The following is a 16,457-nucleotide window of genomic DNA, read 5'->3' as shown; positions in this document are numbered from 1 at the left end:
CACTCTTTTATCCTTCGTTCTGCTTTTTATCCCAATTGGATTTTTTCAGGCTAGGTTTTTAACGAGGCAGCGACCACAAGCATACTACAAAAACAAGAGTAATAAGACCTTTGATGACAAGGCAAAACAAACAAGTTTCCACTCGAGGACGATAAGGTAATCTTTTCTTCGGTAGCAAATTCCCACCGGGAAGTTAAGTTTGCTACCAAACAAGGTTACATGATTGTTCATGAGCACAAAACACTAGGAGATTTTCAGGTATTCTTCCACTCGACATCATGAATTCCTAAGGGGAAAGCAAAATATGTTACCGAGCGAAGGGTTACGTAGCAATTCATCGTGGAACCTTCGAAGATACAAGACTTCCAGTGTTCCAACTCGCATACTTCGCATTAGAACGCTGAGGGGGGATGGGGGGTAATGATATGATTACAAGGCAACACTGAATGCCACGTCAACCGAGAACGAAAATCCAGTAAGGCAACTCTGAATGCCATGCCAACAGGGAACAAAAATTCGGTAAGGCAACTATGAATGCCACATCAACCGGGAACAAAAATCCATCAAGGAAATACTGAATGCCACGTCAATCGGGAACAAAAATCCATCAAGGCAACACTGAATGCCACACACCGTAGGGACCGGGGACTGCACAGACAGCCCCATAGAAACAAGTTGTACAAGATAGCCACAAGTCATGGCAACTTATTTTCTACGTAGCAAAATGCCTATGAAAACAGAAGGAATGAAATGAAATCCTTTTGTTTTTATCTTGTTTCTTGTCTGAACGATGAGCTAATTTTGTCATTTGAAAGTTAAACAAGTACTTCAAATGTTAGTACCGTAATGAACAGGAGACATCCTCTTCTAGAGCATCGTAAATATAAGAAGGCCCTCTCTTATTAAAACCCTCATGCCAAAGGGTTTGTTACGGAAGAATATATGCCCGGAACCGAAAATGCAATTGGGGAAAAATACACCCGAAGCCACATATGAAAAAGATGCAGAAACCAAACTTGCGCAAATACTTATTGAAACCCTCATATAAAGGGGATAATTCTCGATAACAAAAGTGCATAAAAGAAAATGCACCCCAGACCATATGCAGAAAAATAGGAAGACATGCACAAGGGTTAAAAACTTGCACAGATATCCAAGCAAGGGAAAGAAAGATCTAATCTACAAAATCACTGGAATTGGGATGAAGAGAAGTATCCATATCCCCGGGAGCAGTAGGTGGTGCCACCGATGACTTAACATCTTCTCCAACTGGGTCTTCGGCATCATCGCCTTCCGATTCCTCTTCAGTATCAGAAATATCAGAACCAGAGTCAGAAGAACCGGGAGTGTCAGATAGCCTCAGGAGTTCATTCTTTGCAGCTAACTCAAGCTCGCGTGCCTTTGCAATTTCGGCATTAATATCAATAATGCCAGCTTTGGCTGTTTCTAAGGTTTTTCTCCTCATGCTGTATATGGCATAAGTTCTTTTTAACAACGAGGGAAGCCTCTCGGCGCCTGAGTTCTTTTTTGAACTGAGTGATCTCGGTAGAAAGATTGTCCTGGGCGGACCTAGCAGATCGAAGACTGACATCGAGATCATGGACAGTTGAACTATAGAGTCTGTTGTGCTCGATAATTTTCTTATACTTCTCCTCCAATCGGGCATGTCTCGCCCCCGCGGCAGCAAGTGCTTCGACCTTAGATTTCAAGGTTGCTTCTAAATTAGTTACCCTTTCAACAACAACAGCCTCACGATCATTGGTAGCAAGAATGGCATTTTGGACCTCAGCCTATTTAGCCTTGACTTCATCAAAATCGACCCTTAGCGGCCCAACTTCCTAGTCGAGGGTTACCACTTCTTGCTCACTTTGCTGCAAATGGGCTTCCAAAACATCGACCTCAGTGGCCCTGGTTTCCAGTTTCGAGAGGCGAATAACAGTCCGATCTCGTTCCGCCAAAAGCTGATCCCGTTCAGAAAAAAGTTCCTCCTTCTTGCGGATTAACCTTTGTAGGCCCTCAGAAGCAAGAAAATTAGCCTGCGAGATAAAAAGAGGTAAAACTTAAAATGCACTCATTTAGAAGCTGGACAAAATAGCAGAGAAAGAAAGAAGCATATCGCTGCAGGATTATGCATGGTATTGTTCAACAAACACTCTCCCGAGAGTGTCTGAATCTTTTCCCAATCCTTCTCTGAAGCCAAGGGCTTCATATAATTTGCAAGCTCCACCGGTCGGAAAAGAAGATTTCACCTGGTAGAGACCGAGAGGGTAACATTCCTCCTCCTATGAGGATCTTCAGAAGGAGCAGCATAATTTTGCCCCAAATTCCCATGAACAGGAGACTGGGGAAGAGGAATGCCTTCAGCACGGTCAGGTGCGGCCGTTGGAGATGATGTTGTTGGGAGAAGCGAGGATGAAGATGGAAAAGAGGTAGCAGCCGCTGGTAGCGAAGTAGGTGGTGATAAAGCTGGTAAAAGAGAAGAACGGGAAGCAGTTGCACCGTAGGCAGTACTGATTGTTGGGTTCTCACCAACCGAGGACGGCAAAGACCCAGTACTCTGCCTTGCAGTACCGGGCACAACGATTAGGGCTCGGGAACGGGAGTTGGCATTTTTCACCAAATCAAACTTTCCCCAAAGTGACGAGACATCATCATCGGTGGGTGTGATTGCAACAGGTTGAGCATCCTGTTGAGAGGATAAAGATCGTTGTCTTCTATGAAGATAAATTCCCTCATCACTAGCTTCTTCATCATCAATCACTACGGTGTCTATGACCGATCCGGAGGGTGGACCGGCCAACATCGCCACCTGGGATGATTCGGGGGCATCAACCTTTGCCCTCTTATTCTTCTCCCCGGATGCAGAGGAACACCTACTTTTTGGTTGTTTGTTCTCTGACCGGGGACTCTGTGAAGTAATATTTGTGCCCGGAGTTGGCCCGAGGCACCCGTTCGAGCAAGAGCCTCCTGGAGCAGCCTCACCGCATCAGCAGGGTCGACCAAAACATCCTCTTCGGGGATCTCGACTGAGCCCGAGGGTAGACCTAATTTGACAAACAAGTCAGGAGATTCAGCCAAAATCCACATATGCAAAAACTAAAGCAAAGTGAATTTATAGTTACCATGATTTTTGGTCTTCCACCCGTATTTGATGGATAGTTCTTTCCACAAACGGATTTAGGGCATGGTGATGTCCAAAATCTTTTGAACCCACCGGTCCAAGCCTTCTGCCACCGGTGGGGCCCATAAGATCGCTATAACATACAGAAGTTGAAAGATCAATATGGGCGTAAAAAAGCACTTTGAAGGGGAGAACGTATTGAAAGAAACTCACGGGAACGGTTCCAAGCAACCGGAAAGGATGAGGCCGTTGTTGGAATAATGTCACCGGAGGCAACTGCAACAAACCGTTCCATCCACCCTCGGTCATTGTCATCGTCCATGCTGGATATCAAAGCATGGTGACTACACTTGCAAAGATTTATCATCCCCCCTCCCACGCAGAAGATCTTGGGGGAATATAGATTCATCATGTGAGCCAGGGTCAGCTCTTCTCTGGTTTCAAAGCACATGCGCCGAAGGCAGGCAACCGTCCTCCACACAGAGGGGCTTACCTGTGCCAAATATACATGGTAGCAGAGACAAAATTCCGATATCACGGAATCAAGCTCCCCACTCAAAGTAAACGTACCCAAGGTAAAAGGGTACATGCAAAAATATGTGAAACCCTCTCTCGGAAGGGTCACTCGCTCCGATAGGTCGGGAGAGATGATGTCCAAATTTGGGCAGCAACAGTCTTCTTTCACAGTAGGGATACTGGAAGGACGAATGGAAGATGGGTACCTGCTAACCACCCATGTACAGGGGTTATCAGTGAGAAATTTTTCCTCCAAATACTTCAAAGTACTGAGCCTTTTGGGGATTATGGAACTTACTGTTGGAGGAACAAAATCTTCGTTTTTGTTCTTATTCTTCGAAGAACCAGAACATATAGATGAAGAAGCCATTTGAAGAGGGGAAGAAAAAGTTACGTGCTTGAAAAAATTTAGAGAAAAGATGTAGAACAGAAATTCAGGTTGGAAGATCAAGCAACTGGTGAAACCCGAAGGAAAAGGGAGTTGATACGTATAGGTAAAATTTTGGGGCTGTTAAAATACTTGGCTCCAATTACCTCGATAACCGGTAAAAACGTGCTAAATCACAGGAGGACGCATGTTCTAGGCATTAAATGCGGAGGGACAAGCGTCTAATCAACCGTCAGTAACCTTCAAAAGGAATTATAGTAATTCCCGCCAAAAGAAGATTCTCACCAACTTCCCGGTAACACAAAGTTATGTCACCGGAAAGTAGAGGGACTATTTGTATTGGATAAAATATGTTACGATACGTGGCCACCAAAGAAGGGGACACATGATATCAAAGCCGAGAGGATAGAAAATCGGGCACGTCTACCTCGTGTGTCACCGAGAAAGGCAAGTCCATAAAGGCATTAAGCATGCTGCGCCCGGTAGCATTTAATGAAGAATATTCTACATCATTAAAGAATATTGGCCCATTATAGGAATTTGGGCATTTATGTTTACCGTTAGGTTTCCATTATCGCACTTCGATAATTGTCATTAGTGGTGGGCCCGACCATTACGCCTACTGAGCTATAAATAAAAGGTTCAACTATCATTGTAAGACAAGATTTTCTGGAGATCAAAGAACATATTTTAATACAGCATCTTGATACTATTTCTCTCTCTAGCTTGTTGTTCTTATTAACATCGTGCCCGAAAATCTTATTTCTGGACTCTCCAAATCTATCGTTTTATCTACATTTGAGCTAAGTATCTTGCACGAAAATTGATTAATTTATTATCTTTTGGGATCAAATTGATTCATCTGTCTAAAAACCACGAACAAATTCAACTGTACCATTTTTCGGATAAACAATTGTTTGATTTGATATTACATAATACCAAGCCGCTAAAAGAATCAAAACGAAAACGGAAATAGAAGAAAAATCAGAATTATTTTTCTCTTTGTAATTACTAGTATGATTGAAGACAAGGGTCAATGATAAAGAAGGATTAAAACAAAAAGTGCTAGAATACAAAACAAGACTAATTTTTTAAAAATTTATAATTGCTAGTATGATTAAAGGCAAAGGTCAATGATTTTTGATTTGACCTCCTCCAGACCCCACCCATTCAAAAGATTGACATAGTCCGATAAAAAAATTTAAAAACATTTAATTAACATAGGTAGATTGAGAAGGGCTAAATTGCAAGAACGCTGGAAATCATGGGACCCAAGTATAATAAAAACAACATTTGTCAAATTATAAATATTGGAGCCCATATATGAGCTGGATCAGACACAAGGTATTGGCACCTTTCTAATGAATGCCCCTCTGCCCCTTCACATTATTTCAACTTCAATGTGCTTTTGCTACTTGCACCTGCTACTTCTACTGGAAATTACCCCATTTTTAGGTAAAATAATTTCTTTAATCTTAGCTTCCTTGTTCTAATATTAGTAAGAATTGTAGATAGTCTAAATTTATGAACGAATAATAGATACGTTTGGATTTCGAGACAAATTGGAATTAATGTGTGTATTTGAATTTAGTTTTGGAAAACAACCATTTAGTTGTTTCTCCAAAAGAGAAAATCAAATTATTTTTCTTTTAAGAGCATGTTTGTTATAAATAATAAAACAGAAGTTAACTCTTTTATTTTTGTAAACAAATAGGAAGCAAGAATTTATTATATGAGTATTACAATCTCGAATTTTGAACGTTGGATATGACAAGGTAGCCCTGGAATTTTCATTACTTTATTTCTGATTAGTCGCATATCACAGGTTTAAATCTTATCACGAACAACACTTTTAATTTATGTTGGAAGGAAAGTTAGAGGGACAAGTTCATATTCTTCAAAGTTACAAAACTGTGCACCAACTAGTATATCTCCAATATTAAAAAGGAAAATTGAACATGACAAGGTGCATTGGCAAATTTACAGTTCAAAACACATCTTAAATCAGAGTACTTATCTGATTTCTATTTTTATATATTTGTGTTCAAGGTTTAGTCTTAATATTGACGAGTGATCCAAGAGGAAGAGCACATGATTTTGGGGCAGTGGTGGTGTCTGTGTGTGAGAAGTGAACTTTGAAAGCTTTGACTAAGACCAAGAAAAGAAACTAAATCCTCAAGCTAAGCAGAGGCCACCACATAAGCAAATTAATAGTAGAGCACACAGTCACAGAGGTTGCTCACGTTGGCCAAGTACACTGTTAGGGGTCGTTGGGTAGGGCGTATAAGAATAATGCTAAATAAGGTGTATTAGTAATGCATGGGTTAGTAATGCAATCATTAGTTATACAAAGATTATTTCTTATGCATTGTTTGGTGTGGTGTATTAAAAATTAAAATGCATTGCATAATTTTTAAGAAATTTAATTGTTTACAAAAATGCCCTCCATATTCTTTAACTTAAGGGACTTTAAGGATAATTTTATCTTTAACCATGCTAATGCATGCAATAATAGCCTTTGTATTGCTAATGCCATTCTTTCTATGCATTAGCTATACATAGGATAATACCAAATAGAGTATATAATTAATATTTGTATTAATTATACATAAATTAAAAAGATGTACCAAACAAAGCATTACCAATACACAAAACTAATGCATGCATTATTTTCTCTAATACACTCTACCAAACGACCTCTTACAGTAAATATTACTACCACAAAATCAGTATTTCATGTGCGCATTGACGCATTCTAATACTTCTGCTCATGTGTGCGTGGTTTGCACTATTCCCTAAGATACTTTCATGTGTCTTCTCGTTCCATTAAAATTATTTTCATTTTCTTTCCCTACTTTTGAACGTCATTTGATATTACAAATGATTTACTATGCATATCATAGTTGCATTTTTCACGTTTGTTTATTAACAGAGATGTTCGGGTTAACTTGTGATCACCTTAACTATTTTATTTGTTATCTTCCGCTATCTAAAGAATAGTTGCATTCTTGATAGTAGGATTGTCGATTTCTCTTGTATATTTTCTACTGAAATGGAGTGGAGAGGAAGTAAGAATGTGGCCTAAAAGAGTGGTCGGAAAAGCCCTTTTTGTTGGTCCATACCTTTTGTTAAAAGAAGGGGAGTCTTGGAGCAACGCTAATAAAGTTGTCTCTCTGTGACCTATAGGTCAGGGGTTCGAGCTGTGGAATCAACCACTAATACCTGCATCAGACTAGGCTGTCTACATCACACATCTTGGGTGCAGCCCTTCCCCTAACCCTGCTTAAACGTATAATGATTTGTGTATTGAGTTGGCCTTTTATACTTTTTTTTTTTTAAGAAGTCTATTTTTTAAAAGAGGTGATCTAATTCTCTTATTGATTTATCCCTATTTAAGCCAGAAAAGTTCCACTGCTATAACTGTGAAAGAGTTCATGAAGTGTTCTATAAAGAAAATTTCCTTTCCTATAAAATGTTCATAACTTTGCTTACTAGAATTTTAAGAGTTGTCATTTTAGCTGAGTATTTAACTTTGAAATGAAAGAAAAAGGTTAAGTTTGTGCTAGGGAAGAATCTTGTCCAATTTTTTGAAGTTGAGGGATGAGAATAAACAAGAAGTCAACATTGGAATGAGTAACAGAGAGCACACTCAACTTAACAGTATATTTAAACAAGCCAAGATTAAAGATTGAAGTGTGTGCGCACGTGCATACATGTGTGTATATCTGTTGGAAGCTCTCAAATAGCCATATGCACACGTGCGTACATGTGTGTGAGAGTTCGTGTAAAAATAAAAAGGAGGGCATGTGAATTCTTTGATACTAACACAGTCAAATATCTAAGAGGACGTGAATTCTTTGATAAAAACAGTCATTTTAAGAAGAAAAAATCTATTCACGCTCAATGTTTATACTATCAATTTAATAAATATATAATATTTATTTTCACTAAGACTTTACGTATATTATTATCATTAAATCATAGTTAATTGATATATATATTATTTTATTATTTAATCATGTTAAATTAATATAGTTTGATGTAAACTTGAGATGTTGGTAAACTTTTACCGCTGACTAAGTGGCGTTTGGACATAAGATTTGTAAAATTTAAAAAAAAACTGATTTTTTTTTCAACTGAAAATAGTATTTGAAAATTAGAGTTGTGTTTGGACATGAATATAATTTTGGGTTTTTTTTGAATTTTTATGAGTGATCTGAGTGAAAATTTTGAAATAATGCTTTTTTGGAGTTTTTCAAATATTCGATAAATTTCAAAATTCATTAAATTCAAGTGAAAATTGAAAATTTTATGCCCAAACATTGATTTCGAAAAAAATAAAAAAATTCTTATGTCCAAACGGGCTCTAAGTCATCCCCAGAGCCCTCTTCAGACACTTCAGTCTTCAGTCTAAGAGTTTAAATTAAATTAGTTAATATATATAGTACTAAAGTGCAAACATAGAGTTAAAACCATGTTTACAGACATAATCTGATGTCTTAAGCATTCCACGTCAGATTCTTGTCTGATCATATGACCATTTGAACTTTTCAACACATTAATACTATTTATAAAATACACACTTGATTCAAGTTCCACTTGCTTTTTAAATACGAAGTGTACAAATTTTAATTACTTTTTCTGGCAAAAGAGCACGATACATTTCTGGAAAAACTAGTCAAATGTGGTACCTTAATTTTGACTTGACTAAACTGACCGCCAAGTTTTTTGATCCTATCCTTCTTTCTCTTAAACACTAGTTAATCACAACCCCACAGCTTCACCATATTGGATCCACATTTCTATTCATCCTAAGGTACCACTATACAAGATATTTCTGACCTAAATTAATATGGCACAAGATATTTTTGGCAAGTAAGTAACTCCTTAATACAATCCAGAATAAAAATACGTACCATTTCTCCATCGATCTAATAGTTCTCAGTAATTAGGGATTATTCATCTGTACAAGAAGAATTTAACAAGAATCTCTCCTTGGCCATAGCCAGCCCAACAATTGACATTCTTTATTTCTTTTCTTTTCGATTGTCCCACCAATTGCCATTTAACTAATAAGTCCGTGAAAAATGAAATTCCACAAGTAGTATGTCCAGTTATTGGACCTTCACTTTATGTCAATATACAGAATTTTAAGTTAACTACTCTTATAATACGCGTGTTGCGCGTGAACCCATAATAATGAAGATAAATTTTTAAAATCAGATAAATTATTTTTAAAAATATATTTAAAATATAAAATAAAATTAAAATGTCATGAAAAAGATGAATATATTATCCGAAAATGACTAATAGTGAGTCAGTGTTCTAGACAAATTACTAAAAATTTATATTGATTAAATAAATTAAAGTAGATTACTATCTCCTTTAAGTTTCATTCGACTTCTCAACGTGAAAGTCAAGCTATTTAATTTTAATCTTAAGTTTTGAAAATGAAAATTTAATTTATGAATTTTAGATATTATACAAACAATATTTCTATAATTACGAGTATTTAAAAGAAGCAATTGAAAATCCTTAGCAAAAATATATTAAATTCGTCATCTTTTTTAACTATAAAATACATAAAATAAGAATTAGTAAGAAATAAATAAACACTATCAAATTTTAAATTTCATTCTTCCTGCTTTTATGGAAGAAATAACTAATTGGTAGATAACTAAAGAATAAATTAAAATTTCATAAAACTCAATTTGAATTAATCCGGGCAAAGTCAATTAATAATACACAAATAAGAACCTTTTTGTTTTATCAAGTTGTTGAAGATACATGCCACAAGAGAATACATTCAAGGTAGCAAATCTTAGAAAAACAATATATATTATAATTTTGAATGTATATAGTTCAATAAGAAAAGTACATTTATGTTACCTAAGATTTATGTGTAGTTTTTGCGTGCATATTATGTATATTTACACAAAATTACACAATATTTGTCATGGAGTTTCGTTGTTTGATAAGAATCTTACCTTTTACTTCTTTATTTTCTCTTCTATTTTTGTAATATTTTTTGTCCTTATTTAGTTGATTTGAACTCTTAAATATTAGGTAATAATTAAAATTTTACTTGATTTCAAAACCCTAAATATTAGGAAAGTAACTTAAATTACATATTTATCCAATGCAAAACTTATTTTAAAGGGTAAAAAAGGCGAACGATATTTCGCTAAGGGCCTTCGTACTTTTAATATACTACTAGTTTTAGGATATGCGCATTGCGCGTGTACCCTATCTCAACGAATACAAAATTTTAGAAAATTACATAAATATTATATTAAAATTTGTGTTTGAGTTATAAAATAAAAATTAACAAAAGATTAAGTTTCTAAAAATTATTGATCCTAATTAGCTAACTTCAATGAAGAAGGAAACTCTCAAGACCAAAATACAATTATTCTATTTCTATGATCAATAAGAAATATCGTATCAATTGTTTTCAACATATTAGAAAATACTAAATTATTATTGCAAAATGTATTATTTAACTGGTACATTTTGATTAATCTACTATTTCTTCATTTTGGAGTGAGTTTTCTTTAGTTGTCCAAGCACATAATCATGCATCCGATATTTTCTTTTATGGAAGTAAGAGTCTAAGATTGTAATAGATTAATTACCGTTTATGAATTCTAGAAGGACCATGTTAATCTATGAGCCAAAAATATGGAGGTTATGTTAAAAAAAATCCTCTAAACTTTGCACGAAATCAGTTACACCCCTAAACAAATTGTAGTCTTAAGTACCACCGAAGTTGGCTATTTGATTGTTGTTACTCCTGACGTTAACGTGGTAAAGAGCGTAGATACATACACTCTCCTTTAGGCGCGTGAAAGTGAAAAAAATAAAAAATTAACTTTGATAAGATGTAATATTTTTCAATCGTTAATATAATTCTTTATTTATTACAATATAATTATGTATTTTTCTTGCTTCATGTTAATATACAAACGTATATTTTATCCAATTTTATATTTTTAATTTCTTCTTTAGATATAATGTCTATTTGATCTAATGGTATATTTTATCTTTTCAGATCTAATTTATAAAAATTTTAGCTAGATAAAAATAGTTTTAGCTAAAATAATAAAGTACCAATTGTGTATTATTTGTTATTTTTTAGATGAAAATAACTATCTATTTTTATTATGTATTTTTATTTTGGGGTCAAATTAATAAAAAAAATTGGCTAGAACTTTATTATTTTCTTACTTAATTTAAAAGGTACAGCCAACATAGGAGTTGTAATTATTTTCAAAAATCCACAATATTTTTGAAATGCTACCTATTATGTTGTTTAAGTAAATAAAATAACTATTATAGTATATATATTTTTTTATTTCTTTGACAAGCCTACACGTTTTGTTTCCCATTCAAAAAAAAATTCTCAAAACTTGGATAACGACTTCTAAAGTCACCTAATTACTATTGTTTTAGAAGATATCGAAAAACTCAACTAATAATTCTTTTTTAAAAAATAATTTAAATAAGGAAAGAATCTTATATATAATTTCTACTAAGTATTGGGAGTTTTTACCTAACTCAAATAAAGAAAGATTTCATAGTCAAACTTTAAATTAATGTGAAAAGTCCAAATATTAGGAAAATAGTTAATGACTATTTTGTCTAGTGTGAACTCTATGTTAAAAGGGTAAAAAAGGCGAACGACATTTCGCTAAGAGCCTTCATGCTTTTAATATAGTATATAGATGTGTACGTCGACACTCATATATCTATATTGCGAATATAAATCAGTTGATACAATCATAAACGTTATCTGATTACATAATAATAAAAATTAACTAAACAAATGATCAACTTTTATAACCGAGTATAATGATATGAATCAAATATGAATACTAGATTGGAGTTTTACAAAGTTCCTTGTCGAATTTGAACTGATGACTTATGCCTAACCATGGCGTTACTCTACCCCGACACTATGCAAACTATTAATATTCTGTATTCAAAGCCAGAAAATCAGAGGACGTTAGTTTAAATAAACAAAAACAGAAAATTCTGAGCCCACAGTTTCTTGTGTGTCCTTAAGGAATTTAACCCCCTCATAGTTGTCCAAGGTTTGGGATTAATTCCTCTCAGGATAGAACGGAATAACTATTCCGTGATAGCGGCACTTCAAATCACGAAACTTCGGCGAACTCAAATGGCGGAGCAAATCACACAAAATGCTTACGTTTTTGCTTTGAACAAATGGGGAGAGATTTTCAGATTCGGTAGTGAAAAATGAGGTTAAGCCTCTAAATTTATAGATAATGAAAGGGTGAGATGAAGATGTGCAATTCAAAATGTGTCTTTTCCATTTCTCATTCACACCCTTTCGAAAAAACCCAACACAAACTAGTGACATTTGAAGTACAAACAATTTACTAAAATAAATGTTTCAGGAATAACACTCCTAACCTCGCAGCTTCAAACAAACATAATTTAGAAATGAGATATTTGGTTGTGTTTACTTTAATTGCTTAGGAGTAGGGTTGTCCGAATATTAAAAAATCGGCTAAATCGACCGTACCGTACCGTATCGAAACCGAACCGATTTTTAGGTTTCTTTTAATAAAACCGTAGGTTTTTATATAAATTTATAATCGTACCGATAATTAGGGTAAGTTTTTTATTTTATAAAAATAAACCGAAAAATACCGAAACGTACCGAATAAATTTACAATGTGAAAAATATATTTTTATGTTAAGTTTAAAAATAATAAAGCATTAAATTTTTTCTTAGGCTTTGGAATTATGAAGCAGTTACAAGTCAACAAGTAACTAAACTCAAAATCATAACTCACAGACCTATTATGCTACTCCTATTGAAATTAAATTATTTCTAGCATATTCACAAGTAAGTAACAATGTATTGTAGCGATTATGAATAGCAAACTACAATGTATTGAATATATTTCCTTTCGTATGCTTTAGATTTATCTTATTAAATTTTTGATCTTCTATAGACTTTATTCTTGAATCCTAGCTTGGTTAATATCTTTCCACTCGTGTGATTTACATTTTCTCTGTATTTGTTTAGTTTCTTTTACGTTGATGTAGAACAGTTGATGGATCTATACTCTATCCATCTTTCGTATTTTCTTAATTCATCGCCTTTTAAACTGTAAAAAATGTCTATAGAATTTTTTAAGCCCTATAAAAGTACGTATGTTATTGCATTTTACTACTACTAGTGATTTTTATATGACATTTTAAAAAATTACCGAACCGCACCGATATCGAAAAGAATTGACATAATTGAGACAGTTTCGAAAAACCTAAATTTAGTTATATATAATAGAATAACGAAAAATTGATATGATATAAATTTTATAAAATAATTGATCGAATCAAACCATTAACACCCCGAGTATACCCAAAGGTGCTAGTGGGAAAAAATTAAAGGAAAGGTGTCCAAATACTGAGGAAGGTGTACCTTGTTCTATTACGACTTAAGAACGTACGCAGTGCCTCGCTGTCCAGCATGTGATAACGTTGTGGCTCCGTTCCCATCCATTCCATCAATTTCTTCTTTTCCCTCTCTTACAAATACGGCCATATTTACTTAATCCCCACAACACCTCCACCCCCCTTAACCCCCTACCCCTATAGAGCTCGATGGACCAATTAAACCCGTCATTTTCGACATAGAACATAGATATAGACGTAAAATATTTATAAATATTAAATTTTGAATTCATAATATAAAAAATACGATAGGCTTAGTATCCATCAAATTTAAATAATGAATCGGCTTTTGTACAACTCTCTCTCTCAATGCCCAACTGGCATTATCTGATTCATTCATATAGATAGTAGAATTGAGTGCTTGAGGACAAAACAGGTCTAGGATTTTCAGCCTTGATTCTCCTTTGGTCTTTTCCTATCTCCACTCTCATTTTGGCTTTTTCCTCTTAAAAAACCCCACTTTGTAAAAGGACTAAATAGATAGAGCTAGAGGGGTACAACTGTGACATATTCTTGGACTATTTAGTAAGAAGTTTGTGTCACTACTCACTACAATAGTTTTGTGCAGTGCTTTGGTCATCATTCCAAACTCAACTCCTATTCTTCTTAGCATACCCAAAAAAAAACCTCCCCATTTAGTTTTCTTGGTTTTTAGACATACAAAAAATAAAATAAAAAATCAGAAAAAATGGATTATGGAATGTTGGCAGCTGATTCAGAATGTAGTAGTGGATGTGAGTCTGGTTGGACTTTGTACTTAGAAAATTCTTTTCTAACTCATGCTTCTTGTAAAGGCAAAAACTTTGAAGCTGACAAGAGTTTAAAGCAAAATCAAGAAGAGGAAGAAGAAGAGGAGGATTTGTCAATGGTTTCTGATGCATCTTCAGGACCTCCACATTTTCATCAAGAAGAAGAAGAATATGGACATAATATTAATGGTTGTCATTATTATGCACCCATTAATCCTACATTCCCTAAAAGCAATTCCAAAAGGCAGAAAGCTAAAGAAAAACAACATCTTTCTGTACTGGATGATACAGCTAGCTCACCTTTCTTCGACTTCTCCAATGTAAGTTTTAAGTACTATTGCATTAATTGAAGAATGTGACATTTTTTACCATTTGCGTGTTTACTTGTTACAGTGTTTCTACATAATGATTCAATTAATTCTTTATTTTATTTTTACTTTGGTATTGTTAATAGAACAATTTCACTATGAACAAGAACACAAAGTCAGTGGAAAATGTGTTGGATTTTTCACAAGGTTACTCTACTACACACTTTCAGGTACTTGAGCAATTTGTTTTTGTGCATGTATGTCTAGTTATGACTTCGATTAATATTCCATAATATAAAATCTTAAAAAGAGATAAAACTAATGTGCTTATTATTTAATATGCAGGGGAGATCTGCTTACCAGGAACACTATGGTTATTTCCAGTCATCTCTGTTACCTGGAAACAAATTGCAAGAAAACCAGTTAAGTTCTTTTTTGGTTCTTTTTTTGTACTATTAATAAATTATTTGATGATTTAACTAACTAATTTTTTGTTTTAATTTGTTTTTGGACAGATGGTTTGAAGAGAAGAGGTGGGGATAAAAGCCAGCCATCAGTTTTAACTTTTAAACATGCTGATGGTGTCTGTTGCTAAGTGAATGTTTAGAGAGTGAGAATAAGTTAAAATTGTCCAAGCAAAAGGAATTGGATCTCTAAAGGGATTCTTGTTCCTTATCTCTTTTAGTTCTTTTCTGTTTTCTTTTTTTCTTTTCTTTTAGCTGTCAATGCATTTTGAAACAACTTGAAAAGAAAAAATGGGAATTCATTTCCTCTCTCTCAGAGAATTATCTTGTTGTCAATGAATGGTGCCTGCATTTAGTTTGCCTTTTTTTTGTCGAGTTCTTGTCTATCTATTTCTAAAAATTTATTGGCTCGACTAATTCGAATAGTATCGGATAGACCATTACTATTGTATTATGTTTTTCTAATTTAATTATCTATTTTTAAAATTCACTGGTCAACTAATTCGAACCGCTTCGAATTGGTCATTGATGAAGGTGAATCACTCCTTATTAAGAAAATTAAATCTTAATGCTCTGTTGACTAGCTATTTATGAAGTAGTATTATTAATTGGACATGTCATCAGTTCTTAATTAAGTACATAAAGACTTCTAGAGAGGGAATTGGGACAAATAATCCTAGTCATTTAGGCCAACCAAATTTAGTTCTATTCCAAAAAACTGTTTCTAAACTATATATTCGCAATTTGCAAGACTTTAGTGGAGAAACTGGAAAATTAAGGACCTGTTTGGCAATAGATTTTTTTAAAGTTCTTCTAAATTTTTTTTGGTAAATACATATTTGTTCATAAATTTTATTCATATTTTGGCAAATTCCCAAAATTCAAATCCCCGCCCAAAATATTACTATTATATTTTTAAAAATTGCCCAAACTTTTATATTTTATAAAAGAGCCCACCATTTATTATTTTGTAACAATGTAGTTTCGTCTTCTCAGTCATCTGATAGTGTATTATGTAGTTCATTATAAAAATGATAATTTTATACCAAATTTATTTATGTTCGGGACTATAGCTTGTGATAATGATAATGAATGTTATTAATGAATGTACTGTTAGGTATTTGTGACAGATGTTAGTACTTGTAGGTATAAGTCATGTTTTATGTTTTTTAAAAAAAAGGTGAAATATGTTTTGCAAACTGATGTCCAAACACATTTTTATTTTAAAACCAAATTTCACCCAAATCAGATTTTTCAAAAAAAAAATTAAAAATTTATGACAAAATACTAGCGAAGTAGCTAGAAAAGTAGCTAGAAGATAAAATCATAAGAACTTGTTATACTAAAAAAATGTATATCTGATTAGGTAGGATTTTGCTGAAATTCATTTTGAAAAGCAGTGGAAGCTGACCAAATCTTGGAAAA

The 16,457-nt window shown here is 33.9% G+C and overlaps 1 protein-coding gene across 1 annotated transcript; it reads left to right on the top strand.

The window, feature by feature from the left end:
• The first annotated feature begins 13,941 nt into the window (after positions 1-13,941).
• Positions 13,942-15,368, top strand: LOC104098522 (protein SOB FIVE-LIKE 5-like). Its single transcript, XM_009605274.4, has 4 exons — positions 13,942-14,580; positions 14,715-14,798; positions 14,914-14,990; positions 15,084-15,368. The coding sequence occupies exons 1-4, from the start codon at positions 14,200-14,202 to the stop codon at positions 15,109-15,111; spliced, it is 570 nt and encodes a 189-aa protein (XP_009603569.1). The 5' UTR covers positions 13,942-14,199; the 3' UTR covers positions 15,112-15,368.
• The last annotated feature ends 1,089 nt before the right edge of the window (positions 15,369-16,457 follow it).

Source organism: Nicotiana tomentosiformis, chromosome 1, assembly GCF_000390325.3.
Source record: "Nicotiana tomentosiformis chromosome 1, ASM39032v3, whole genome shotgun sequence".
Classification (NCBI taxonomy): domain Eukaryota; kingdom Viridiplantae; phylum Streptophyta; class Magnoliopsida; order Solanales; family Solanaceae; genus Nicotiana; species Nicotiana tomentosiformis.
Note: the sequence above shows the minus strand (reverse complement) of the source record. Positions and strands in the feature narration are given on the sequence as shown.